This window comes from Sapajus apella, unplaced genomic scaffold (assembly GCF_009761245.1).
Source record: "Sapajus apella isolate SASKATOON/1434 unplaced genomic scaffold, GSC_monkey_1.0 scaffold171, whole genome shotgun sequence".
Taxonomy (NCBI): Eukaryota; Metazoa; Chordata; class Mammalia; order Primates; family Cebidae; genus Sapajus; species Sapajus apella.
The window spans coordinates 2,009,321-2,036,281 of NW_022437111.1; the positions used below are offsets into that span (position 1 = coordinate 2,009,321).

The 26,961-nt window shown below is 41.6% G+C and overlaps 2 protein-coding genes and 1 non-coding gene across 5 annotated transcripts in view; all 3 read right to left on the minus strand.

Moving 5' to 3' along the window:
- Positions 1 to 7,984, minus strand: part of FBXO40 (F-box protein 40) — a 36,472-nt gene extending 28,488 nt beyond the window's left edge. Inside the window, exons 1-2 of one of the 3 annotated variants that reach the window (XM_032267681.1) lie at positions 7,893 to 7,984; positions 7,580 to 7,670 (exon numbers count right to left, since the gene is read on the minus strand). The gene's annotated coding sequence lies outside the window, so the exon portion shown is untranslated. Of the gene's footprint in view, positions 1 to 7,579; positions 7,755 to 7,892 lie in introns of those variants that run through there. The other 2 variants (XM_032267680.1, XM_032267684.1) reach the window with 2 other exon arrangements.
- Positions 7,985 to 9,397: 1,413 nt separating this feature from the next.
- Positions 9,398 to 9,500, minus strand: LOC116542687. Its single transcript, XR_004265323.1, has one exon. It is a non-coding gene; the product is annotated as a small nucleolar RNA U13 (small nucleolar RNA).
- A 3,302-nt stretch (positions 9,501 to 12,802) lies between these two features.
- On the minus strand, positions 12,803 to 13,572 carry ARGFX (arginine-fifty homeobox). Its single transcript, XM_032267722.1, is given in 2 exon segments — positions 12,803 to 13,426; positions 13,537 to 13,572. Coding segments are annotated over 2 exon segments (660 nt in total).
- Positions 13,573 to 26,961: the final 13,389 nt, after the last annotated feature.

Consider the following 26,961-nt stretch of genomic DNA (forward strand, 5'->3'; position numbering starts at 1 on the left):
AAAAAAAAAAAAAAAAAAAAAAAAAAAAATCAGCCAAGTGTGATGCATGCCTGTAGTCCCAGCTACTTGGAAAGCTACTGTGGGAGGATTGCTAGAGCCTGGGAGGTCGAGGCTGCAGTGAACCGTGATCATGCCACTGTACTCCAGCCTGGACAAAACAGCAAAATCCTGTGTGTGTGTGTGTGTGTGTGTGTGTGTGTGTGTATGTGTATGTGTATAAATATCTTGGCCGGGCACAGTAACTCATGCCTATGATCCCACCACTTTGGGAGGCTGAGGCAAGCAGATCTCTTGAGATAAAGTGTTTGAGACCAGTTTTGCCAGCATGGAAAAACCCTTTCTCTACTAAAAATACAAAAAATATCCAGGCATGATCATGCACGCCTGCAATCCCAGCTACTCGGGGGGCTGAGGCATGAGAATATCTTGAACCCAGGCAGAGGTTGCAGTGAGCTGGGATTGTGCCACTGCACTCCAGCCTGGGTACCAGAGTGAGACTCCATCTCCAAATATGTATATATATATGTTTGTGTGTATATACTGCAATATGGATTCTGATATTAAAAATGAAACACCTACTAAATCAAAGCACTTAGATTATAGAAACTCTTCACTGTGAAAACATTGACAGAAATCTATGCCTGAGACAGAGTATGGCTACTCAGGTGCCATTTCCCTTTTAATTTCTATGCCCTCTGTTCACATTTAAATTCTTGCTTCTTGTCTGAAAAAACAGTATGTTCTATCCTCTTTAAAATGAACTAAAGTTAAAAATATGGTCAACCTGTTTTCTCCAAAATATGTTTTAAATTTCCCCTGTCTAGAGGAGATAGCAGTCAAACTAATATAGTTTAGACTTAAATAGTCCAAAGATCTACAAGGAATGTGCTAGATGTAGTTCATTTTTTTTTTTTTTTTTATTAAGATGGGGTTTCACCATGATGGCCAGGCTGGTCTTGAACTCCTGGCCTCAGGTGATCCACCCACCTCGGCCTCCCAAAGTGCTAGGATTACAGGCGTGAGCCACCGCGCCCAGCCTAGATGTAGTTTAAATGAAACATAGGATAGTAGAAGGACCAGGTGCGCAAGCTTGAGGCATAGGTTGTTTTTTAAAGAAATAGAGAAGCATTTAGAACCTGCCAAGTGGGCAGGAGCTCGATTTGATGCAGGTTGTGGTGCTGTGTGGACCATGCAGAAAGGAGTAAATTGGGCCCAGTTCAGTGGTTTATGCCTGTAATCCCAGCACTGTTGGAGACCAAGGTGGGAAGATTGCCAGTTAGGTGGGAAGGCCTTGACGAAAGATCTGGAAAAGGGAGTGGGCAAATTCTACCCACTTATTGCATCTCCACCACTGCCCAATGCCAGGCATCTTCCTCTGTCACTGGTGTAGTGCAAAGGCTTTATAATCCGTCTCACACTCCTTCCATCGTGTGCCATGTCTGAATTCACACACCAGGTCCTTCCACTAACTCATATTCCATTTAAACTACATCTAGCACATCTAGTAAAATCTAGTTCTGTGTGAATCTTTGAAGCATTTAACTCTAAATCATATTATGTTGACTGCGAGGGGAATTTTAAAGCTCATGTTTTGGGAAGAATGGATTGGCCATATTCACCAGCAGAAAGCATCGTTTTTAGCAATTTATAAAACTAGGTTATTACTCCCCCACTTAAAATTTCCAGTTGATTCCCTTCACAAGGAAATAAACTCTGAAGTACTTCTCTTGGCCCATGAAGCCATGCATGAGCTCTCCCCTCCTTGCCCTTCTACCTGACCTCTCACCGTTGTGCACTTTGCTCTGGTCTTGTCACTTATGCCAGTGCAGGGCCTGTGTACCTGCTTTTTCTACCAGGAGATTTCTTCTCTTGATCTGTATTTGCATTGTGGGATCCTTCTTGCCAATTAGTTTTCTGCCTACATGTTACCTCTACAGAGAGTCCTTACCTGATACCCCCAATATAAAGTAAGTCAATGAGCACTCCCACGAATTAGCTGAGTGATTTTCAATAAGATAATCTCCCTAGAGCTAATTTATTAATTCAAAAATAGGGCTTATAGGCTGGACATGGTGGCTCATGCCTGTAATCCCAGCACTTTAGGAAGCTGAAGCAGGTGGATCACTTGAGGTCTTGAGTTTGAGACCGGCCTGGCCAACGTGGAGAAAGCCCATCACTACTAAAAGTACAAAAAGATAGCAGGGTTTGGTGGTGAGCACCTGTAATCCCAGCTACTTGCAAGGCTGAGGAAAGAGAATCGCTTGAACCTGGGAGGCAGAGGTTGCAGTGAGCCAAGATTGCGCCATTGTACTCCAGCCTGGGTGACAGAGTGAAACTCCATCCAAACAACAACAAATCTAAAATAGGGCCTATAGTAATAACCCATAGGGTTGCATGAGCATCAGATGAGATGAAATAGGGAGTGTGTAATAGATGAGTCACTCTGTGAGGAAAGTCATTCTCACGGTCACCTCCCTCTTCCAGGCCTTCATCTAGCCCATGTCTAACCTTTCCATTTTCCATCACCCTCATTTCAATGTATCTTATATTCCACTGTCAGTTTGATGATATTCAATCTATTTTTTAAAAAATTATTCCCTCTTTTAAGAATGTAAACCTCCATACTTCCCTCCAATTTGGGGCCCCTTTAATCACCACAAACCATTCCTTAAGCACTTAGGAATTCAAGTAGTACTGCTTCAGGACTGAAACTTTTTAGATGCCATAAAGACAACTTGAAGCCATCTTTGTTTTCTAGGCCAAAATCTGTAATTTTTATTGCTCATCTGCATTATTCTGCTCATTAAAAAAAAAAGGTGGCCGGGCGCGGTGGCTCACGCCTGTAATCCCAGCACTTTGGGAGGCCGAGGCGGGTGGATCACGACGTCAAGAGATCGAGACCATCCTGGTCAACATGGTGAAACCCCGTCTCTACTAAAACTACAAAAAATTAGCTGGGCATGGTGGCGCGTGCCTGTAATCCCAGCTACTCAGGATGCTGAGGCAGGAGAATTGCCTGAACCCAGGAGGCGGAGGTTGCGGTGAGCCGAGATTGTGCCATTGCACTCCAGCCTGGGTAACAAGAACGAAACTCCGTCCAAAAAAAAAAAAACGGTAAGCATGGCTGTTGAGACTTGCCTTCTCTCTTGCTATTGGCTGCGGGAGTCAGCAGAACCTGGCAAAGTTGCCGTGATGGTGAGAATGGTGAGGGAGGTTCCAGTGATGGGCACAAGTGTTGTTGCCAGCTAGGTGTGTGCAGGCAGTGGAAGGAGGTCTGACCGGAATATCAACAGAGGGTGGTAATACCTCTTAAGGACCCACCGAATGGGCTCCTAGGGACTGAAGAGTGAGTAGAGCCAACACTGCCCCCAGCACTCAGACAACAAACATTGAATAGGATTGAATTGAATTAAACTGAACCCGGAAAAGGGCAGCATTTTAAAAGCCGAGAGAATAATTCGAAACAAATTTAGGGAGAAAGTAGAGTGATGTCAGATGTATGCTAATTGGGACTGCTTTTTTTAAGGTGAAAAAGAAATCATTTCACTTTAGGTTAATGTAGGCCTCACTGAAGAAAAGACCTGAGTGGGCTGGGTTTATAACAGATACTCTGAGCGCTGGCCAGATTGTTTGCAGGGGATTAAAGTACTTGTTCTTTTAAACACTTGGCAGTCATAGAATCCAAAATCTGGATCAGGCGGATAACAAGAAATCTGCTATTCCATAGCTTCTCAAACTTCAACGTGCAAAGGAATCACCCAGGCAGCATTTTTAAAATGCAGATTCTGATCCAGTGGGACTGGGGTGAGGCCTGAAACTCTTCCCTTATAACAAGCTCCAGATGAAGCTGATGTCTAAGGACCTCACTTTGATATTTTTTTTTTTCAGATTTCATAGGATAGTACCTCACTTTGAAAGGAAAGGATATGTTTTAACCTCCTTGTTTCCTAGAGGTGAAACTGAGGCTCTGAGAAGTGAAATGTCTTGCCTATGCTCCCAGAGTCTCTGGCTCTAGTTATTTCCCTTTTTTTTTTTTTCTATTGCACTTTGATGTTTTATTGAGAAAGTCAGTAGAAATCACAGCACCCCATAAAGCTACCTGCTTGTTGATGGCCAAGGCATGTTGGCAGCTTAGATGGTACCAAGGGCAGAGTAGGACAAAGCCTGGAAGAAGGAGGAGGAGGTGGTGACCAAGTGTTGCTGGCCAACAAAGTCATGCTAACACTTATGGCAGGTGTATTTAAATCACTGACTCAAGCAAAAGAGAATGGGATTAACAGATAATAGTTTTAACATTCTTTTCTATAATTTTAAAGTTAGTAGGCAAACGGAGTTGATGTCAGGGAGATATTTTTAGGCAAGGGGCCCTCTCAGCACCCCTCACATGATGTCAGTGACTAAACTATTCAGCCTTGTCATGTGGCTAGCCCTGGCAATAATGATTTATTTCTGAGCTTTAACTTCAGTGAAAGTGACAAGGTTAAAAGTTAAAAGTCAAAGATATTTTTAACTTTTAACTTATTAACCAGCCAATTAATTAGTTACTTTAATTAGGCATTGTTGAACTGCTTCCCTGCTATGGAAAAATTTAATTGTAGGGAAAGAAAATGTATAAAGTTAATTATAAAGTAATCCATTTGTCTTCCTAATGTTTTAACAAGATCAATCTGCTGAGGATAATTCCCACATTAGACCCATTGGTGGGTCCTTAAGAGGTATTATCACCCTCTGTTGATAGTCTGGTCAGACCTCCTTCCACTGCCGGCACATACCTCACTGGTGACAACACTTGTGCCCATAATCCTTTGCTTCCAGGCTGCAATTCCAGTACCTTCACTGTATCCTAAAAACATAACTACCCTCTCCCAGATCCATTCCACTTCAGAATCTGAATTCTCCACCTATACTAGAAATCTCTCTACCTTTATACTTATTAGTTATTTAATTAGCTGGTTAATTCTCACATCTGGTGCTTCCATACTAGTACTATTGTACTAAATTACTGTTGTATTGGCCAAGAAAGTGCTAAAGTAACTGGATTATCTAGGGGTAGCTGTGAGTCAATCTGTCTGTTTGGTTACTTGTAAGCCAACACACCCTAGTTTTACCAGGACAGCACCCCAGAATACACCTTGGAGACCTTGGTGCTTGGAAGCTCTGGAAAAATTAAATGAAGTTAGGTGATTATACACAGTGAATTTGCTTGTGCCCAGAAAACAGGCATAATTATAACCCAGACACACACCTATAGTGGAGACATGGGGTACATATGAAGGGTACAGAGACAGACAGGAAGGAACCAGGAGTTAGGGTTTCTGAATAGTTGCTTTAGGTCTCCTTTTACTTGGCATCAGTGGCGTTAGCCTGTACACTTCAAAGGTCAGAGTGTACAGAATCCCTTTTGCTGCATAGGCCACTTCCCAGGATGTCCTGAGCTGAACTTTGAACCAGTGAAAAACAAGAAAATAAACACTGCTCCCCTACCCTGCCAACTTTTAGTGCATGCAACACTATACAGCTATTCTAGAAGCAAGAAATTATCTATCTATAATTATAACTTTTAAAACCTCAAGTATCATTAGTCATTTTACTTTTGTCCCTCTGAATATGCAAAATTGTTCAACCTTGTAACAATCTTTGGTTTTCATGCACAATCCTATGCAAGGTTTTCAACTTTAAAAATATTTCACTTATATTCCATGGATGCACTTTGGACTCAAGAGAGCTGGGGAGGAGAGGGCCACACTTAGAGAATATTGTTGGAGAAAAAATGGCTTTAAACTCTGCAGACAGAGTTTCAATAGTACATGCAGAAAATACAATTGTGCTTATTAACTGATAGTGTGACACAGCAGATGAGCTTAAGCTGCGTGAGAATGACTTGCAATTAAACACAGCAAGTGTTGGCTGAAGAAAAAGTCACAGAATTTAGACCTTAGAAAATAGAAATTCTGGGCCGGGCACAGTGGCTCACGCATGTAATCCCAGCACTTTGGGAGGCTGAGGTGGGCAGATCAACTGAGATCAGGAGTTCGAGACCAGCCTGGCCAACATGGCGAAACCTTGTCTCTACTAAAAATTAAAAAATTAGCTGGGCATGGTGGCATGTGCCTGTAGTTTCAGCTACTTGGGACGCTGAGGCAGGAGATTCGCTTGAACCCGGGAGGCAGAGGTTGCAGTGAGCCGAGATCATGCCATTGCACTCCAGTCTGGGATACAAGAGCGAAACTCCATCTCAAAAAGAAAAAAAAAAAAAGAAAATAGAAATTCTGACCAGGCACAGTGACTCATCCTTGTATTCCCAGAACTTTGGGAGGCTGAGGCAGGTGGATCACTTGAGGTCAGTAGTTCAAGACCAGCCTGGCCAATATAGTGAAACTCCGTCTCTACTAAAAATACAAAAGTTAGCTGGGCTTGGTGGCACAGGCCTGTAGTCCCAGCTACTCAAGAAGCTGAGGTAGGAGCATCTCTTGAACCTAGAAGGTGGAGGTTGCAATGAGCTGAGATTGCGCCACTGCACTCCAGCCTGGGTGAGAGAGTGCGACTCTGTCTCAAAAAATAATAACAATAAATAAATTAAATAAATAGAAAATAGAAATTCTGGGCCAGCCATGGTGGCTCACACCTGTAATCCCAGCACTTTGGGAGGCTGAGGTCAGCGGATCACTCGAGGCCAGGAGTTTGAGAGTAGCCTGGCCATCAAGGTGAAACCCTGTCTCTTCTAAAAAAAATCCAAAAATTGGCCAGGTGTGGTGGCAGGTGCCTGTAGTCTCAGCTACTCAGGTGGTTGAGGCAGGAGAATCACTTGAACTTGGGAGGCAGGAGCTACAGTGAGCGGAGATGGTGCCATTGCACTCCAGCCTGGGTGACAGAGCAAGACTCTCTCTCAAAAAAGAAAGAAAAGAAAATAGAGCTGAGCGTGGTGGCTCACACTTGTAATCCCAGCACTTTAGGAGGCTGAGGCGAGTAGATCACAAAGTTAGGAGTTTGAGACCAGCCTGGCCAATATAATGAAACCCCATCTCTACGAAAAATACAAAAAATATTAGCCAGCTACTCAGAAGGCTGAGGAAGGAGAATAGCTTGAACCCGGGAGGCGGAGGTTGCAGTGAGCCAAGATCATGCCACTGCACTCCAGCCTGGGTGACAGAGCGAGACTCTCCCAAATAAAAAAAAAAAAAAAAAGAAAGAAAATAGAAATTCTGGGTTCTAGGCCTTCTGCTTGTTTCCCTACCACCTCCTCCACTCCCCTGCACCCTCCCCCTTCCCACCACCATCACCATGTTGTAACTTTACAGATATCACATAACTATTCTGGTTGATTATAGAAGAAAGAACCTAAGCTGTCAGAAAGCAAGTACTCCACCTGCTCTAAGATTTTTATATTGGAAGCAGAAACTTAGGCATGGCTGTATCTTATTCTCAGTGCCAGCCTTTCCCCCACATCTTTACATAACTAATTTGCTTAACAATCATCCCCTTCCCCAGGACACAAAAGTGATATGCAGCTCAGCTTCATCTGCATATTCACCTCTGAAGGTCCTCGTCATGGTGCACCTGCTCCTGCTTGAATGCTTACCTTAATGGAACGGGCTGAGTCAGCATCTGCTTGCACCTGAACCCTTCACTGCAAGTAAGCAGATTGCCGGGAGATGGCCAGGGTGCATCAGCTGCAATAGAGGACAGAGTTCTGTTAGGAAGGCAGGGAAAGGAGAGAAAACTTCAACAGAAATAGTCCAAGTGTTGCGAAGTTAAAAATAAAACTATATCACAAGGGGCAATGTGACCAGGCTCAGCTTACGACTTTTTCCTTCCCCTGTATTTATCAACACTCAGCCTCTACCGGAGTGGCATTTAGCAGAGGAAACTGAATGGGAAGTAAGGTTTTATACCAATAGGTTTTCTATCCCTTGAGGAAGGAGGAAAATCTTTTTAAGAAGGATCACTTTCAAGGCTAGAGAAGCCTCTCAGATTCCTGCATGTGCAAGTGGCTGGCCCAGCTGTGCTGGAGGAGGCTGGCAGAGCATTCAGGACCGGCTGCTCCTCTAATTATAACCATGCTCCTCACCTAAACCCATCACTGGCTGAAGCAGCAACTTGTGCAAGTGACATGCTTTCCTGCTTTAGTTTCTCCTGTCTCTTGTCATGACAAGTAAGTGTCTGTCCTCCCCCGGCCCTTGTCTTTCCTAGGTGGCTGGGAAAGGGAGAGTTTGTAATTCAGAAGCCAGGTGTAGAGCTAACCCACTGTGAGAGAATTAGAGGTTGTAGGAGGCTTTAGATATCATTTCGTCCAACTCCCTCTTTTTACAGAGGAGGAGACGGAGATTCAGAAGAGGGAAATTCCTCATCCAACATCACACATCTCATTAGTGGAAGAGCCAGAGGAAAGCCACAGAGAACTTGTTTAACTCCCAATCTGATGTTCTTTATCTTATCATCTCGATAAACTCATTCAGCTATCTTGTGAGGAAAGAAACTATAGAATTCTGACTAGTGTTTTCTAGGTATGTGATTTTGACCAATTTACTTAACCATCTTCTATTTTGGTTTTCCGTACTGTGAAATGGCGATGATACTTAGTGTAACCACCTGTAACTATGTCAATACACATAAGGCACATGAATGATATGTACCATATACAAGATGCTCAACAATGCCCACTGTTATTTGAATGTATTTTGACTCAGAGCAGGTGTGCTAAATTCAGCTGTGATTAACAGCCATCGAATTAACCATTCCCCTGGATTCTTCCATACATATTTCTCCATGGAGGCAAGCTTATTTGGAATGAGCAAATAGCAGTTGAAAATTGTAAAAACTTTCTACATTGATTTTGTATCTTGAAACTTTGCTGAACTGGTTTATTAGTTGTAATAGTTTTCTTGTGGATTCCTTAGGATTTTAAGGTCATGCCATCTGTTAACAGAAATATTTTAACTTCTTTCTTTTCAATTTGGATGCCTTTTACTTTCTTTTCTTGCCATTTCCCCTGGCCGAGAACTTCCAGCACTATGTTCTCACTGTGTTTGGTGAGCGTGAGGGTGGCCACACTTCACTTGTTCCGATTTTAGTGGGGAAGCATTCAGTCTTCCACTGATAAGTATGATGCCTGTGGATTTTTGTAGATGACCTTTATCAAGCTGAAAGACAGGAGTTTGATAGTTTGTTCTAGTTTGTTGAGTGAATCAAGAGAGAATGTGAGTCTTCAGCAAATGCCTTTTCTGTGCCCAGCAAGATGATCATGTGGTTTCTGTCCTTTATTCTATTAATATCTTGTATTACACTGATGAATTTTTTTTATGTTGAAACAATCTTCCATTCCTACTTGGTCTGGTATATGTTCTTTTTATATGTTGCTAAATTTAGTTTGTTAGTATTTTATTGAGGATTTTTTTCTAGTCAGATAGGTAATGTGCCAACGTCGAAATGAGGTTTGAGGGTGGCACTCTCACACATCTGTGTGAATGCCCAGTCATCATGCTCATGAGCTACAAAAGGATCTTATTGAGGATTTTTGCATTTATATTCAGAAGAGATGTTACAGGTTGAGCATCCCCAATCTGAAAATCTGAATTCCAAAATGGTTTAAAATCCAAAACTCTTTGTGCTCTAACATGACACCATAAGAGGGGAGTTTCACACTTGGCCTCACGTGATGAGTCATAGTCAAAATGCAGTCAAAACTTTGTTTCATGCAGAGTTATTTAAAATATTGTACAATTACCTTCAGGCTATGTATATAAGGTATATATGAAACATAAATGAGTTGTTTAGACTGGTGTCCCATCCCCAAGATACCTTATTATGTGTGTGCAAATATTCTGAATGCAAAGAACTCCAAATCTAAAACACTTCTGGTTCCAAGCATTTCCAATAAGGGATACTCACTATAGTCCATAGTTCCCTTATGGTGTCTTTGTTCAGCTTTGGTATCCAGGTAATATCAATCTCATAAAATGAGTTCCTTCCTCTTTTGTTTTTTGGAAAAGTTGTGAGGGATTGGTGTTAATTCTTCTTTAAACATTTTGGTAGATTTTAGCAGTGAAGCCATCTGGAACTGGGCTTTTCTTTGTGGGAAGTTTTCGATTGTCAACTCAATCTCTGTGCTTATTATAACTCTGTCTTAGTCTGTTTTTGTGTTGTTATAACAGAATACCTGAATCTGGGTAATTTATGAAGAGAGATTTATTTCTTACAGTTCTGAAGGCTAGGAAGTCTTCCAGCCTTAGATGGAAGATGGAGGGGCGACATCTAGCCAGGGTCTTCATGTTTCATCCTCCCATGGCAGAAAGAAGGGGGGGCGGGGAGAGGGAGAGAAAGGTGGGGGGGGGGGGTGGGGGAGAGAGAGATTTGGAGAAGAGGGCTGAACCCATCCTTTTATCCTTTTATCAGGAACCCACTTCTGAGACAACTAATCCACTCCTATTAATTTAATGGCATTAATTCAACACTTGCTTTGGGGATTAAGTTTCCAATGCATGAGCTGTGTGGGACACATTCATACCATAGCAAACTCTATTCATAAGATTCATTTCTTGTGGAGTCAGATTTGGTATTCTGTGGCTTCCTAGGAATTTGTCCATTTCATTTAAATTATCTAATTTGTTGGCATTCAATTGTTCATAGTATTTCTTTTTAATAATTTTTATTTCTACAAGGTTTATAGTAAAATCTTGACTTTTGTTTCTGATTCTAGTAATTTGAGTCTTTTGGGGGCTTTGTCAATCTAGCTAAACCTTTGCCATTTTGTTAATCTTTTCAAAGAACCAGCTCTTGATTTCATAGTTTTTTTCCCTATTGCTTTTCTGTTCTCTATTTCATTTACTTCTGCTCTAAGCTTTCCTTCTCTCTGGCTTCTTTGGACTGTTATTATCAATTATTGAGAGTGTTGTATGAATATACCACATTATGACTATATATTGGTGACATTTTCTTAAGAATTTTAATTTTCAGCAGGGCACGGTGGCTCATGCCTGTAATCCTAGCACTCTGGGAGGCCGAGGTAGGTAGATCACAAGGTCAAGCGATCAAGACCATCCTGGCCAACATGGTGAAACCATGTCTTTACTAAAAATACAAAAATTAGCTGGACATGGTGGCGCGCACCTGTAGTCCCAGCTACTAGGGAGGCTGAGGTAGGACAATCGCTTGAACCCGGGAGGTGGAGGTTGCAGTGAGCCAAGATTGCACCACTGCATTCTAGCCTGGCATCAGAGCAAGACTCTGAAAAAAAATTATTTTTTTAATTTTTGTTAAAATTTGCCTCATATATTTTGGGTATTTGTTTTTAAGTATATACAAGTTCAGAGTTATTGTATATTTCAAGTTAATTGTTCCTTTGTTGTTGTCTGATATATTTTCTTTCTTTTTTGAGATGGAGTTTTGCTCTTGCTGCCCAGGCTGGAGTGCAATAGCACAATCTTGGCTTACCACAACCTCCGCTTCCTGTGTTCAAGTGATTCTCCTGCCTCAGCCTCCCAAGAAAATGAAATTTTCATTTGGAAAAATTTCATATTTCCAAATGAAATAGAGAATAGAAAAGCAATAGAGAAAAAATTATGGTCAGGCTAGTCTCGAACTCCTGACCTCAGGTGATCTGCCTGCCTCAGCCTTTCAAAGAGCTGGGATTATAGGCATGAGCCACTGCGCCTGGACTAATATACTTTATTTCTAAAAACTGTTTTGGCCAGACGAGGTGGCTCACACCAGTAATCTCAGCCCTTTGGGAGGCCGAGGCAGGAGGACCACTTGAGCTCAGGAGTTTGTGGCCAGCCTAGGCAACATGGCAAACTCCCGTCTCCACTAAAAATACAAAAATTAGCTAGGCATGGTGGCAGGTGCCTGTAATCCCAGCTACATGGGAGGCTGAGGTAGGAAAATTACTTGAACCCCAGGAGGTGGAGGTTGCAGGAGCTGAGATTGCATCACTGCACTCCAGCCTGGGTGACATTGTGAGACTGTCTCAAAAAAAAAAAAAAAAAAAAGCCAGGTGTGGTGGTGGGCACCTGTAGTCCTAGCTACTCAGGAGGCTGAGGATCACCTGAGCCCAGGAGGTGAAGGCTTTGGTGAGCCATGATCATACCACTGCATTCCAGCCTGGGTGACAGAGTGAGACTTAGTTGCAAAAAAATAAATAAAGTGGATAACCCCCAAAACCACTGTCCTACTTTTAGAAAATCCAAGATAGCTTTGGGAAGGGAATTTTGTGGTCTCACTGGCGATGTAAGGGACTAGAAAGGCTTCTCAGGGAGAATTGTGGGGCTGATTGCATAGTGCTGAGCTATATTTGGAAAACTCTTTTCATAATATTTGCATGGAAATCAAAGAGACACAGACCCAGATGTTTGGGTTAAAACCAGACAAAGGAAAAAAAAAAAAACACAGTCAGGTACAAGAGGCAAGACCTCTTTAAAAAAAAATTTTTTTTTTTTTTAATTAAAAAAAATTTTTTTTTGAGTTTCACCATGTTGACCAGGCTGGTCTTGAACTCCTGACCTCAGGTGAACTGACGGCCTCGGCCTCCCAAAGTGCTGGGATTACAGAAGTGAGCCACCGCACCCCGCCATTTTTCTTTCTTTTTGCTTTTTTTATTAAAAAATTTTTTTTTTTTTAAATTTAAAGACTTCTTTTCTAGGCCAGGTGCGGTGGCTCACACCTGTAATCCTAACACTTTGGGAGGCTGAGGTGGGTGGATCACCTGAGGTCAGGAGTTCAAGACCAGCCTGGCCATCATGGTGAAACCTCATCTTTAAAAAAAAAAAAGACCTCTTTTCTAAATGATCCATATTTATTAGTACTCTGATCAGAGAAATTCAAAGGCTGGCATATTGGAGGTTTTCTAGAATTCTAGGCTGTCTGTTAGACTGTAGGCTTCAAAGCCTTGGCTTGTCATACTGGGCCAGGTTTGTATGGGAGATAGGCCTACAGATGGACCAGCAAAGATGCTGAGAGAGGAACCCTGTCCTCCTACCTGGTGTTTTGTGGGTGAGAGATACTGATACAGACAGTGGAAAGAAGAGCTGGTTATCTCATTCTCATCAGGAAGATCATACAGTTCTATGACTTGGGATATGTCATAGGCATCAGAGTACAAAGCAGGAACTGAGGCTACCAGCTTCTCCCACTGAGTATCTTGCATTTGGAAATCACTTGTGAGACTCTCAGTGAAGGTAGAGTTCCATGCCCAATTGGAAGGGCCTAAGGGCTGAGGTGGAAGGGAGCTGTAGAAATCTGAAACCACAGGAGAAAAAGCATAAGAAACGATAGATGTTCTCAGGAAGGTGGGCACATCCTTCTTGGATAGAAGGATCTGGTTTGGTAGCATTGCTGATTGCTGCTGCTGTCGCTGCTGCTGCTGTTGCTGCTGCTGCTGCTGCTGCTGCTGCTGCTGCTTTTTCTGTTTGAATCGCCGGTTCCTGAACCAAACCTGGGAGTGGAGGAAGAAAGGAGATGATGGTCTGTTCTTAGAGAAGGCATTTGAGGCTTCTCCTGAATGAAAACAGCCAGATTATAATCTTCATGTCCTCTCCAATTCACCGTGACACTGCGTTCTGCAAGAGCAGTGATGGGCATGACTGGAGTCAATAGGAGGGATGACAAAGATCAGGTCTGGGACCCCAGGAAGGAAGAAAGGGGGTGTGTTTCAGAGTTTGTGCTGGGGGTTCAGAGACAGGGTCATGAACTCGAGAAGAGAGGCTAGTTCAGGGATCTAGGATCTAGGGATAGGTGAAGAATATGAACTGAAGGATTTTCAAGGATTATTTTAGGAGGTCTCTACTATGAAAAATACTCCAATAAAAATGTATGGCCCGTCACGGTGGCTCACGCCTGTAATCTCAGCACAGATTCTGAGGCAAGAGGATCACTTGAGCTCAGGAGTTTGAGACTGGCCTGGGCAACATAGTGAGATCCCATCTCAAAAAGAAAAAAAGAAAAAAGTACAAGAAAAATGTTATGGGCTTAAGCAGGCTCAGAGGTTAGAGGGAGTATTGTTTGTTGGTAGCATTATGAATAAACAGATGGCAGGCCTTTGCTTTGAAAAGACGCTCAGTGAGGAGTCTGTCTGGATGAGAGGCTTTCTCCTATTTGAACTCTATAGTACAGTGTTAAAAACAAGATTCCTGGAGTTTTAATTCTAGCAACACTACTTATTATCTCTGTGGCCCAGTCACTCTGCCTCTGAACCTCATTTTTTCTCGTCTTTCAAACTGCATGAAATTGAGGCCAGTGTTTGCGATGCCCCCAGTTTAGTACTGTTTCAGTAGATACTCAATAAATAGAATATTATTGTGGGGCATGGTGAATGGTGGGGAATTTCGAGGCTGGACAGGTGAATGTGGCTTGGATGGGGTACCAAGGACACCTCAGGGATCAGACCTTTATTGTTGATTCTGGTAGGTCGAGTTTCAAAGCTAGTTTCTCCTGACGATTTCTATCTGGGAACATGGTCTCACGAAACAGAGCTTCTAGCTCTTGATACTGTTCGCGGGTGAATGAAGTACGTTCTTGATGCCTTCTCCATGTTGCTTCAGGGCAGAGATAAAGAAGGGGTGGTTACATTTACATTACCGATCTCTCCCCCAACCAAGAAAACAAATAACAAAAAACAAATCACCACTGTGAATTTCCCATGCCTTTCCTCCAGCCAGGATTAGGATCCAGAAAATGCAGATTCCAAGTCTTGAGTCTGAATGGCTGAGCCCTGGGTAACCACGCTCTGTTCTCTGCTTTCTGAGATTTTGTCCCTGATAGGACATCAGTTACCTTTTCAATTTTCTCTGCATTCAGTCTGTTCACTATGGAAGCTGGCTCCCTTGATTTTCAGTTTGCCCACCTGCACTGAAAAGCTTTCTGTTTTACTTTTTTTCTGTGTTACTCAGTCTTTCTACCCTACCTAACCTCAGGAAAGTAGATAGTAGCTTCTGTCTTCTCATCTTTTCCACACTTTCATTTTTCTAGAAACTAGGAATATTCTGTGCAAGAGCTAGCCAAAATTAAAAAAAAAAAATTATGAAATAGAAGAAACTAGGAATAAACCCCATGTCTTTGCACCTGAATATAACCCACTCTTCAAAATGGGTTTCCTCTCTTCATTTATTTATTCAGGAACCTAGTCCAACTTGTCTGGCAAATAGGTGCTCTCACTCTCTTTCTCTCTCTCTCTCTACCATGCCTGGTAGGGCTTTTTCTTTTACGGGATTTCTGAGGCTCTATTCACTACTTCGGTGAAAAGATCATAAGAAATCAAATGTGGTCAGCATGATGTGCTTACATCTGTAATCTCAGCACTTATGGGAGGCTAAGGAAAGAGGATCACATGAGTGGAGGTGTTTGAGACCAGCCTGGACAATGTAGGAAGACCCTATCTGAACGAAAAATTTAAAAATTAGCTAGGCATGGTTGCATGTGCCTGTGGTCCCAACTATTCTTGAGGCTGAGGTGGGAGGATTGCTTGAGCCTGGGAGGCTGAGGCTGTAGTGAACCATGATTGTGTCACTGCACAGTCATGTGTCAGCATGGGTGACAGAGTGAGACTCTGTCTCAAAATAAAATAAAAATAAATATGTGTAGAAGTTCTCTAGCAGAACTGCAAAAATGTGTGTGTGTGTGTGTGTGTGTGTGTGTGTGTGTGTGTAGAAGATTGAAGAAGTATAGTTTTTTTAAAATGGCAACGAAAAGGAAAAGTGTTTTTTCTTAAAAAATGAAATTATTGGCCAGGTGTGGTGGCTCATGCCTGTAATTGCAGCATTTTTTTTTTTTTTTTTTAATAAAAATGGGATTTCACCATAATGGCCAGGCTGGTCTTGAACTCCTGACCTCAGGTGATCCACCCATCTCGGCCTCCCAAAGTGCTAGGATTATAGGCATGAGCCACCGCGCCTGGCCAATTGCAGCACTTTGGAAGGCTGAGACAGGTGGATCACTTGAGGCCAGGAGTTTGAGACCAGCCTGACCAACATGGTGAAACCCCATCTTTATTAAAACTATAAAAATTAGCCAGGCATAGTGGTGCATGCATGTAATCCCAGCTACCAGGGAAGCTGAGGCAGGAGAATCACTCACTGTGGAGGTTGCAGTGAGCCAAGATCACGCCACTGCTCTCTGGCCTGGGTGACAGAGTGAGATTCCATCTCTACAAAAAAACAACAACCCACAATTATCAAAAATTTGACCATGCACAGTGGCTCACACCTGTAATCCCAGCACTTTGGGAAGCCAAGACAGGATAATTGCTTGAGGTCAGGAATTCAAGACCAGTCTGAGAAACATAATGAGACCCTGTCTCTATAGAAAATGTTTAAAAAATTAGCCAGGAGTGATAGCACATGCCTATGGTCCCAGCTATCGGAGGCTGAGGTGGGAGGATCACTTTAACCCAGGTCAAGGCTGTAGTGAGCTACTATCAGGTCACGGCCCTCCAGTGTGGGCATCAGAAAGAGACCCTGGCTCTAGAAAAATAAATAAAATAAAAATAAAAGGAGGAAAGGTCCTCACTTGGACCTCCCTTCTTATACTTAAAAGTCCATAATACCAATACTAAAATCAGGCAAAAATAAACACTATAGATAAAACTATACACTAATGCCACTTAAGAACGTAGATGAAAATAACCTATATAAAACATATTTTATCCCATTTTAAATGTACATATTCCTAAACTTATAATATTTTTGCAGTTTATATGTATATATTTGAAATCCAATATACTTAGAAATACTTATTTTTTTCTGCTCACATTTAATAACATTATTCTACTCAAACTGTATTTACTTTGGATAGCCATATCTTAAATATTCTGAGCCTGTTCTTTTAATTAAATAACATCATTTTACCAGGCATATATTCTTTGCTTTCAAATAAGTAGTTTGTGATACAATATTTCTGGAATATGTCTATGGCATACTATTATTGGGAATTTTGTTCTAAGCTACAAGAAACTTTTTTATATAATATTAAGATAACCACTTCCCATCCCACTCATCCTATAAGGGTGCATTGTGATTTCCACAACCTAACTACTTACTGTAAATTGTTTAAAAACAAGAACCTGGCCAGGTGCCGTGGCTCATTGGTACTTTGGGAGGCCGAGGTGGGTCATTTGACGATCATTTGAGGTCAGGAGTTCAGGACCAGCCTGGCCAATATTGCAAAACCCCGTCTATACTAAAAATACAAAAATTAGCCAGGCACGATGGCACATGCCTATAGTCCCAGCTACTTGGAAGGTTGAGGCAGGAGAATCACTTGAATTTGGGAGGTAGAGGTTGCAGTGAGCTGAGATTGTGCCAATGCATTCTAGCCTGGGTGACAGAGTGAGACTCCAGCTCAAAAAAAAAAAAGAAAAAAAAAAGCTGGGCATGGTGGCTCACGCCTGTAATCCCAGCACTTTGGAGGCTGAGGTGGATGGATCACGAGGTCAGAAGTTTAAGACCAGCCCGGCCAAAATAGTGAAACCTCATCTCTACTAAAAATATAAAAAAATTAGCTAAGCACAGTGGCAGGCACCTGTAATTCTAGCTACTCTGGAGGCTGAGGCAGAAGAATTGCTTGAACCCGGGCGGCAGGTCGCAGTGAGCCGAGATTGTGCCACTGTACTCCAGCCTGGGTGATAGAGTGAGACTCTGTCTCAAAAAAAAAAAAAAAAAAAAAAAAAATTAGCCTGGTGTGATGGCATGTATTTGCAATCCCAGCTACTCAGGAGGCTAAGGTATGAGAATCACTTGAACCCAGGAGGCAGAGGTTGCAGTGAGCTGAGATTACAACATTGCACTCCTGAGCAACAGAGCGATCCTCCATCTAAAATAATAATAACAAACTTACTGTCTACTGTGTGTATCTAAACACAACATGTACAAGTAAATTAAGTAAAACAAAACTGTATAGATGATAAAGAAAAGGAAGCAATGGTTTTTTGTGCATGTTTTAGCTTTTTACATACTTCTGAATCATTAGCTTCTGTATTTATTCAAAATGTCATCCCTTGAAATAGTACTGTAACGTTTTCATGCCTAAGCTTTATATCCATATCTTGGTGTCCATAATCAGTCTTTTCTGGAAACCCCTCCCTTTTTTTTTAATCTTTTTTTTTTTTAAAGATGGGGTTTCACTATGTTGGTCAGGCTGGTCTTGAACTCCCGACCTCAGGTGATCCGCCCGCCTTGGCCTCCAAAGTGCTTGGATTATAGGCGTGAGCCACTGTGCCCGGCCTTTTTTTTGTCTTTTTCAAATGAGTCTTGGAGCTGTTGGTTGGTTGTGACTTCCCACTTATCTGCCCACAAAGATGCAGAAGGAAGACAGCAGGCATCACCCAGGCTTCGGAAGAGGAGAACCCCCAAATATTAACCAGAATTCACTGGAAAGTTCAGCAGACCATTCTGAGAAAAACATTTGAAACTGAGAGTAGTTCTGCAGACTCCAATGTGAATGAGTGCAAAGAGTTTAAATATGTCTAAAACTGTGGAATAGTCTAGGCCCTATGATCTCATGAAACTAACAAACCAAAGTTCCTTTCCAAAACAAAATGCTGCTGTTAGGGAAAAAACTATGTTTGCATTCTGCTGGAAGGGATTGCTAAGCACAAAATAAACAATACAGAACAAAAGAAAGGAAGGTTCAGATAAAAGGAGGAGGCAGATCTCTGATAACTTCAAAAAGCAACTAAAAGGTTGGGTGTGGTGGCTCATGCCTGTAAACTCAGCTACTCAGGGGCAGAGAGATTGCAGTAAGCTGAGATCCTGCTACTGCACTCCAGCCTGGGCTATAGAGTGAGACTCTGTCTCAAACAAACAAATAAAAAACGCTCCAGGGTGTGGAGGCTCATGCTCATAGTCCTGCCCTACATTGGAGGCTTAGGTGGAAGGATTGCTTCAGCCCAGGAATTTGAGATTAGCCTCAAACACAGTGAGACTCAGTAAGGAGAAAAAAAACCCAAAAAACCTTTGGGACAATTTAAAATCTTATAGTTGGCCAAAATATGTTTTAAAAAAGCAAAATAAAAATGCTCGTAGACAAACAAAAGATGAATCTATCACCTGTACCCTGCACTATAATGTGTTAGAAGACATCATTTTTATTTGAAATTTTCTATATTAGGCTAGGCACAGTGACTCACACCTATAATCCTTGAACTTTGGGAGGTCAAGGCGGGCAGATCACTTGAGGTCAGGTGTTTGAGACCAGCCTAGCCAACATGGCAAAACCTCGTCTATACTAAAAATACAAAAATTAGCCGGGTGTGGTGGCACACACCTGTAATCCCAGCTACTTGGGAGGCTGAGTCAGGAGGCTCTCTTGAACCCAGGAGGCAGAGGTTTCAGTGAGTTGAGATCGTACCACTGAACTTCAGCCTGGGCAACAGACACTCCATCTTGAAAAAAAATAATAAAATGTTTGAGATAATGAAATAAGATATAATCTTCAGCAATTATTTGTTCCAAAAAAAGAGGGACCCCACCTATTCTGAGATGGAACTGTTAGGAACAGGAACTATGTTCACTAAACTATGTGACTGGAAGCAGTGGAGAGAGGCTTTAATGAGCTTGGATTTCCAGAGCTGGCAGTTCTCATAAAATAGCAAACGAGGCCTGGCACAGTGCTTACACCTATAATCCCAGCACTTTGGGAGGCCAAGGTGGGTGGATCACAAGGTCAGGTTTCACATGGCTAACAGGTTCACGTGGCTAAAACGGTGAAACCGCATCTCTACTAAAACTACAAAAAATTAGCTGGGCATGGTGGCATGTGCCTGTAATCCCAGCTACTCGGGAGGCTGAGGCAGGAGAATCACTTGGACTGAGGAAGCAGAGGTTGCAGTGAGCCAAGATCACACCACTGCACTCTAGCTTGGGCAACAGAGCAAGATTCCATCTCAAAAAAAAAAAAGAAAAAAAAAAAAAAGGCAAATAAACCATCTGCAAAGTAGGTACATCATATACAATGATAATAACTAAAGTTGATTGGTAGGTACAGGTAACAATATAACTATTCTTTTTTTCTTCTCAAAGATGGGGGTTTTCCTGTATTAGCCAGACTGGTCTGGATTCCCTGGGCTCAAGGGATCCTCTCATCTCAGCCTCCTGAGTAGCTGGGACTACAGGTACATGCCACTCAACCAGCTCTATAATTATTCTTTAAGTTCACTCTTTCTAATGTTTTTCATAATACATAGTTTTAAAAATAAGGTTAAAAAGAAAAAGCAAATTGATAACACCATCACCTTGAATGAATGATAAAGTGGCTGGGAAACATGGCTGGAGGCAAAATCAAACTTGTACCCTCAGATCCAAAGAAGTAACACCACTGCAACAGAAGAGTGAGACACTGAACTACCTGTAATGGAAAGTATAGAATATACTGGCCCATTCTTTCCAGCGGCCTCCTGACTTTTTTTTTTTTTGAAATGGGGTCTCACTATGTTACCCAAGCTGGTCTCTTAATACCTGGACTCAAGGGATCCTCCTGCCTCAGCCTTCAGAGTAGCTGGGACTAAAGGTGCACCACCGTACCTGGCTCACCAACCTCCTGATTCTATTCCAGGAAAACCCATCTCAATCAAATATGACCAACATACAAGATTTAGTCCTAGATCTAGGTGTGTTTTATTTAAACCTGGTAACTACCCTCTTGAAGCAGGACAAATGGGCTCCCTGAGAAGAGGGACAGACTTCAGAGAGGGCACAGGAGAACAGTACTCACTGGAACTGGCTTAGTTCTGTGGTATCAAGGACACTCTGGAATCACTCATGCTGATTAAAGTACGTGGCTGAGGAGTCACGAAGGATACACTATTCATCAGAGTATTGTGGAAATAAACATCATATACTTGAAAGTATTTTCAGTCAGCCTTGGCCAAAATGAAAATTAAAGAAACTATAGATCAATTTGGTGTCAGATAAGGAAAAATAAAAAGCCTGGAGGCAGGATAGACTTTGAGTTACAAATACTTCAATAATTATAAATGCAGATCTAAGTTATTTTTTAGGGCAATATGATAATGAAGATTAAATCAAGGAAACATCATGTATGGACAATTACCAATGACACCCTGGGAAAACTCACATCAATGTGGGGCACATTTCTTCCTGAAACTTAAATGTATACAGGCTGTCTTCTGCAAACTTCAATCTATTTCTTATTCAGTTAGCTCAAGGAGTCCATAATATGTAAGTTGCACAGTGGAAAAGTTTTAACCAGTAATCCTGATATATGTTCAATGGTAGAAATTCTGCTTTTAAAACTATGCTTTTCTAGGAATGTGATTATGAACCCATTACCTAAACTTTCACCTCAGTTTCTTTTTTAAAATTTTTTAATTTTTAAAAATACAGATGAGGGTCTCGCTATGTTGCCCAGGCTAATCTCAAACTCCTGGGGTACAGCGATCCTCCCACCTCAGCCTCCCAAATTGCTGGAATTACAGGTGGTAGCCGTCACACCCAGCCCACCTCAGTTTCATCAAGCATAAAAGGGGAGTGTTAAGAGTACCTACTTTAGGCTGGGCATGGTGGCTCGTGCCTGTAATCCCAGCACTTTGGGAGGCCAGGGCAAGTGGATTGCTTGAGGTCAGAAGTTTGAGACCACCCTGGCCAACATGGTGAAACCCTGTCTCTACCAAAAATACAAAAATTAGCTGGGTGTGGTGGCCGGGACCTGTAATTCCAACTACTCAGAGGGCTGAGGCAGGAGAATCACTTGAACCCCGGGAGGCAGAGGTTGCAGTGAGCTGAGATTGCACCACTGCACTCCAGCCTGGGTGACAGAGTGAGACCCTGTCACACGCACAAAAAAGAGTACCTTGGCCGGGCATGGTGGCTCATGCCTGTAATCCAAGGACTTTGGAGGCCAAGGCGGGCGGATCACCTAAGGTCGGGAGTTCAAAACCAGCCCAACCAACATGGTGAAACCCCATCTTTAATTAATTAATTAATTAATTAATTAAAAAGTACCTAATTTATAACAGGCTTTGTAAATTTATTGCATGAATATATTAATGTAAGGCATTTATTCCATTGATTAATGTAAAGGCATTAATACACTACAATAATGTGTGGCACATTGTATGCACAACATACATATTTTTAAAAAATTTAGTTTAGAGTATAACTGAAAATGAAGTCTTTTCACTTAAAGATATAAGATATTGAACATAGGCTATATAATTTCATCACATTTCTGATAATAACTCACTGCCTATGACCCTACTGATCTTATAGTAGTTAACATCCTCTGCATATTGACTGTGAGTTAGGAAAATATTACCAATTAAAACATGTTCATGGTTTCATAGAAAGCAAATTTTAAAAACTAATTCTTATTTTGCTATGTAATATGGCATATACTTTTCTGGCTGGGCGTGGTGGCTCATGCCTGTAATCTCAGCACTTGGGGAGGCTCAGGCTGGCGGATCACTTGAGGTCAGGAGTTCAAGCCTAGCCTAGCTAACGTGGTGAAACCCCATCTCTACTAAAAACACAAAAAATTAGCCAGGTGCGGTGGCACACACCTGTAATCCCAGCTACTACTCAGGAGGCTGAGGCAGGAGAATCACTTGAACCCAGGAGGCAGATGTTGCAGTGAGCTGAGACCGGGCCACTGCACTCCAACCTGGGTGAAAAAGTGAGACTCCATCTCAAAAAAAAAAATTATATACTTTTCTTCATAACTCAAAATTATAATTTATAAATATATACAGAGTAGAATATATATTTTCACACAAAAATGATAATTTTCTGTATAATTTTCACAAAAATTATGTGAAACCTATTGTAATGACTACTCAGAGAGGAGGTAGAATGGAACTGACAGAAATGGTCATCAAGTACTTTTGTTTTATCTCCATTATATTAATTTGTTTATTATTTTTTAAAATTAGAGACAGGGTCTTGCTCTGTCTTAGGAGTTCAAGACCAGTCTGGACTACATGGTGAAATCCCATCTCTCAAAATGGGTGTAGTGGCACATACCTGTAGTCCCAGTTGCTTGGGAGGCTGAGGCGCGAGGATCACTTGAGCCTGGGAGGTTGAGGCTACAGTGAGCCGAGGCTGCGCCACCACACTCATGCTTGGATGACAGAATGAAACCTGTCTCGAAAAATAAGAAAAAAGAATGAAGAATGAGAATATAAATTTGAGTTTGGAAATAGGCACACTTCAGCCACTGAACCATCAAAACTGCTATGGTCTCAGGGAACACATATTTCCATTATTATTAGAAAATTTGGGTTGGGCACTGTTGCTGACATCAGTAATTTCAGCATTTAGGGAGGCAGAGGCAGGAGGATAGCTTGAGCTCAGGAGTCAAGACTAGCTTGGACAACATAGTGAGATCCCCACTTGCCACAAAAAAGAAAAAAAAAAAGAGATTTGGCAAAACATAAATGTCTTTTTACATGGACAGTCTCAGTTTTCACATTTATAAAATAAAAAAGAATAGTTTTATTTTATTGAGTAACTTTGTAGATTATGTGCAACGAGACCTCATTTCCCTCTTCCTTTTCTCCTGTATTGTTTTTTTTTTTTTTTTGAGACAGAGTCTTGCTGGAATGCCCAGCCTGGAGTGCAATGGCATGATCTCAGTTCACTGCACCTCCACTTCCCAGGTTCAAGAGCTTTCTCTGCTTCAGCCTCCCAAGTAGCTGGGACTACAGGTGCATGCCACCATGATGGCTAATTTTTGTGTTTTTAGTAGAGACTGGGTTTCACCATATTGGCCAGGCTGGTCTCGAACTCCTGCCCTCAAGTGATCCACCCATCTCGGCCACCCAAAGTTCTGGGATTACAGGTGTGTGCCACTGTGCTCGGCCCAAAACCTTCTTGATTGAGCCCGAGAGTGACACTCTGAAGTGATGATGCCCCAGCCTCGAGAGGCCATACATTCTTCTGTGCTTGCTCTCATGTCTGCCTTCTCTCTCACCCACTCTCTCTCCCTCCAAGCCTGGACTAGCCTGCTAGAGGATGAGAGACTGTAGAGAAAAGAGACCATATTCAGCAACACAGGCAATTTTAAATGAGTTTACAGCTAGTCAACCTTCAAGCATGCAAGAGATGCTAGCCAAGATCAGAACTGCCCATCTGGCTTATAGATTTATAAACAATAAGAAATGCTTATTTTTTTTTAAACCACTGAAATTATATTAAACAACCATGGCTACATTATACATACATTTGTTCTTCGTACATATCAATTTTCTGAACTGTCTTCTGTTCTCTCAGCTCTTACCACGTTCCTGTAGCCTGTACTTCCACATTACCGTTCTGCTGGGGATTTTCTGCAAAAGTCTTAGCCATGTACTGTATGAGGTGTAAAGAATAACAATTCTGTTTGGTATGTAATATATTTTTCCACATTCCCTAAATCTGGGGTCCCCAACCCCTGGGCTACGAACTGGTACTGGTCCACAATCTGTTACGAACTGGGCCACACAGCGGGAGGTGAGCGGTGAACAAGTCAGTGAAGCTTCATCTGTATTTACAGTTGCTCCCCATAGCTCACGTTATTGTGAGAGCTCCACCTCCTGTCAGAGCAGCTGATAGCATTAGATTCTCATAGGAGCATGAACCTTATTGTGAACTGCACAGGCGAGAGGAATCTAGGTTGCATGCGTGTTATGAGAATCGAATACGCTATGATCTGCCAGTGATCTGTCGCTGTCTCCCATTACCCCCAGATGGGACCATCTGGTTACAGGAAAACAAACTCAGGTCTCTCAGTGATTCTACATTATGGTGAGTTGTATAATTATTTCATTATATATTACAATATAATAATAATAGAAAGAAAATGCGCACTATATGTAATGCCCTTGAATTATCCCAAAACCACTCCCCAACCAGTCTGTGGAAAAATTGTCTTCCACAAAACCAGTCCCTGGTGACAAAAAGTTTGGAGACTGCTGCCCTGAATGCTCTGGAAAGAGCTTTTCATACCTTTCAGTAAATACATATGTTTTATGAGATGGGGTCTCACTCTATTGCCCAGGCTGGTCTTGAGCTGGGCTCAAGTGATCCTCCCACCTTGGCCTCCCAAAGTGCTTGGATTACAGGTGTGAGCCATCATGCCCGGCCTCTTTCAGTAAATATCTATTAAGCGCCCATTGCATACATGCTGCCACGCTAAGTTCACTAGCAGATGGAAGGATGAGTATGAAACCACATGATGGGATAGCACAAGGCATCAGTGTTCAGGTACTGGATAACTTTATAATAAAAAAAAAAAAAAAAAAAAAAAAGAATTTGTATGTTCTTCTCTCCCAGAGCAATGCAAAGTTGTTTTGTTTTTAAGGAAGCCAAATGGGCTAGAATACCTTCTAACAAAACATTCCCTAAATAGGTAACATGTGGAGCACTTTGGTATAGGTGCCAAAAAATCGAATTTAGCACTAGAAGAGAGAATAGAAAGAAAAAAAACCATGAGCATAGATGGAAAGATAACATTTCCAGTCAGTAGAAACAGAAAAAAGTGACCATTAATGTACAAGAAAACTAAAATTTTTAATTCACAACATTGAAAAGCAATTATGGATGGGTTCAAAAGCTAATTTTTGAAGTTTATATTACAATAATAAAAGAAAAAATCTTTTAACATAAAATAAAATTCTCCAGTAGAGGAAATATTGCAACACATATAAATGAGAAAAGAAAAATATTTCTATTTTACAAGGAATTTGAACAAAATAAGAAAAACTAATTCCATCATAACATTGGATCAATGGCATGAAAAAGAAATGTCTGGAGGAGAGTATAAATTATTTTAATTTTTTTGAGATGATGTCTCACTCTGTTGCCCAGGCTAGAGTGCAGTGGTTCGATCTCAGTTTACTGCAACATCCGCCTCCTGGGTTCAAGCAATTCTCCTGCCTCAGCCTCCTGAATAGCTGGGATTACAGGTGAGTTCCACTGTACCAGGCTAATTTTTAATACTTTTGGTAGAGACGGGGTTTCATCATGTTGGCCAAGCTGGTCTCGAATTCCTGATGTCATAATCCACCTGCCTTGGCCTCCTAAAAATAATTTTTTAAATGGTGAAAAATGCTCTTCACTAGTCATTTATAATATGTAAATTAATTCAATAATGAATTAATTTTTTTTCCCAAAAAACTGTCAAAAATTTTCAATATTAACTATCACAAAAAAGCAAAACAGAAGACTGGCAAAAAAATTTTTAGTTATAAATCAAGACTTATCAGTAAAGTAAGGAATGTATGCCCTAATTTATTATTAGTGGGAATGTAAATTGGCACAGGATTTGAGGGGAATGTAACATCTTTCATTTTAATATACTCCATACCATGTAGCCCAGAATACTTATATAAGAATTTTAAATGATCAGTAGGAGACTGATTCTACCATCTTAACCATTTGCTAGCATATGGTTCAGTAGTGTTAAGTACATTTACACTTTCGTGTATGTAATCTCCAGAACTTTTCATTCTGCACAACTGAAACTCTATACCCACTGAACGAACAACTCTCATTCCCCTCTCCCCTGACTTTTTCCTCCTCCTCCACCTCTTCCTCCTCCTCCTCTTCTTCTTCCTCTTCTTCTTCTCCTTCTCCCTTCTCCCTTCTCCCTTCTTCCTTCTTCCTTCTTCCTTCTTCCTTCTTCCTTCCTCCTTCTCCTTCTCCTTTCTTTTTACACATATATATAGAGAGATGAGGTTTTACCATGTTGACCAGGCTGGTCTCAAACTCCTGACCTCAGGTGATCTGCCCACCTCTGCTTCCCAAAGTGCTAGGATTACAGGCATGGGTCACCAAGCCTGGCCTCTTTCTTCTTTTTTTGAGATGAGATCTCCCTGTGTTGTCCGGACTGGAGTATAGTGACATGATCATAGCTCACTGTAATCCAAATCTCCTGGGCTCAAGCAGTCCTCCCACCTCGTCCTCCCTAGTAGCTAGGACCACAGATGTGCACCAGCATGCTTGGATAAAATTTTTTCCTTCTTTTTTTTTTTTTTTTTTTTTT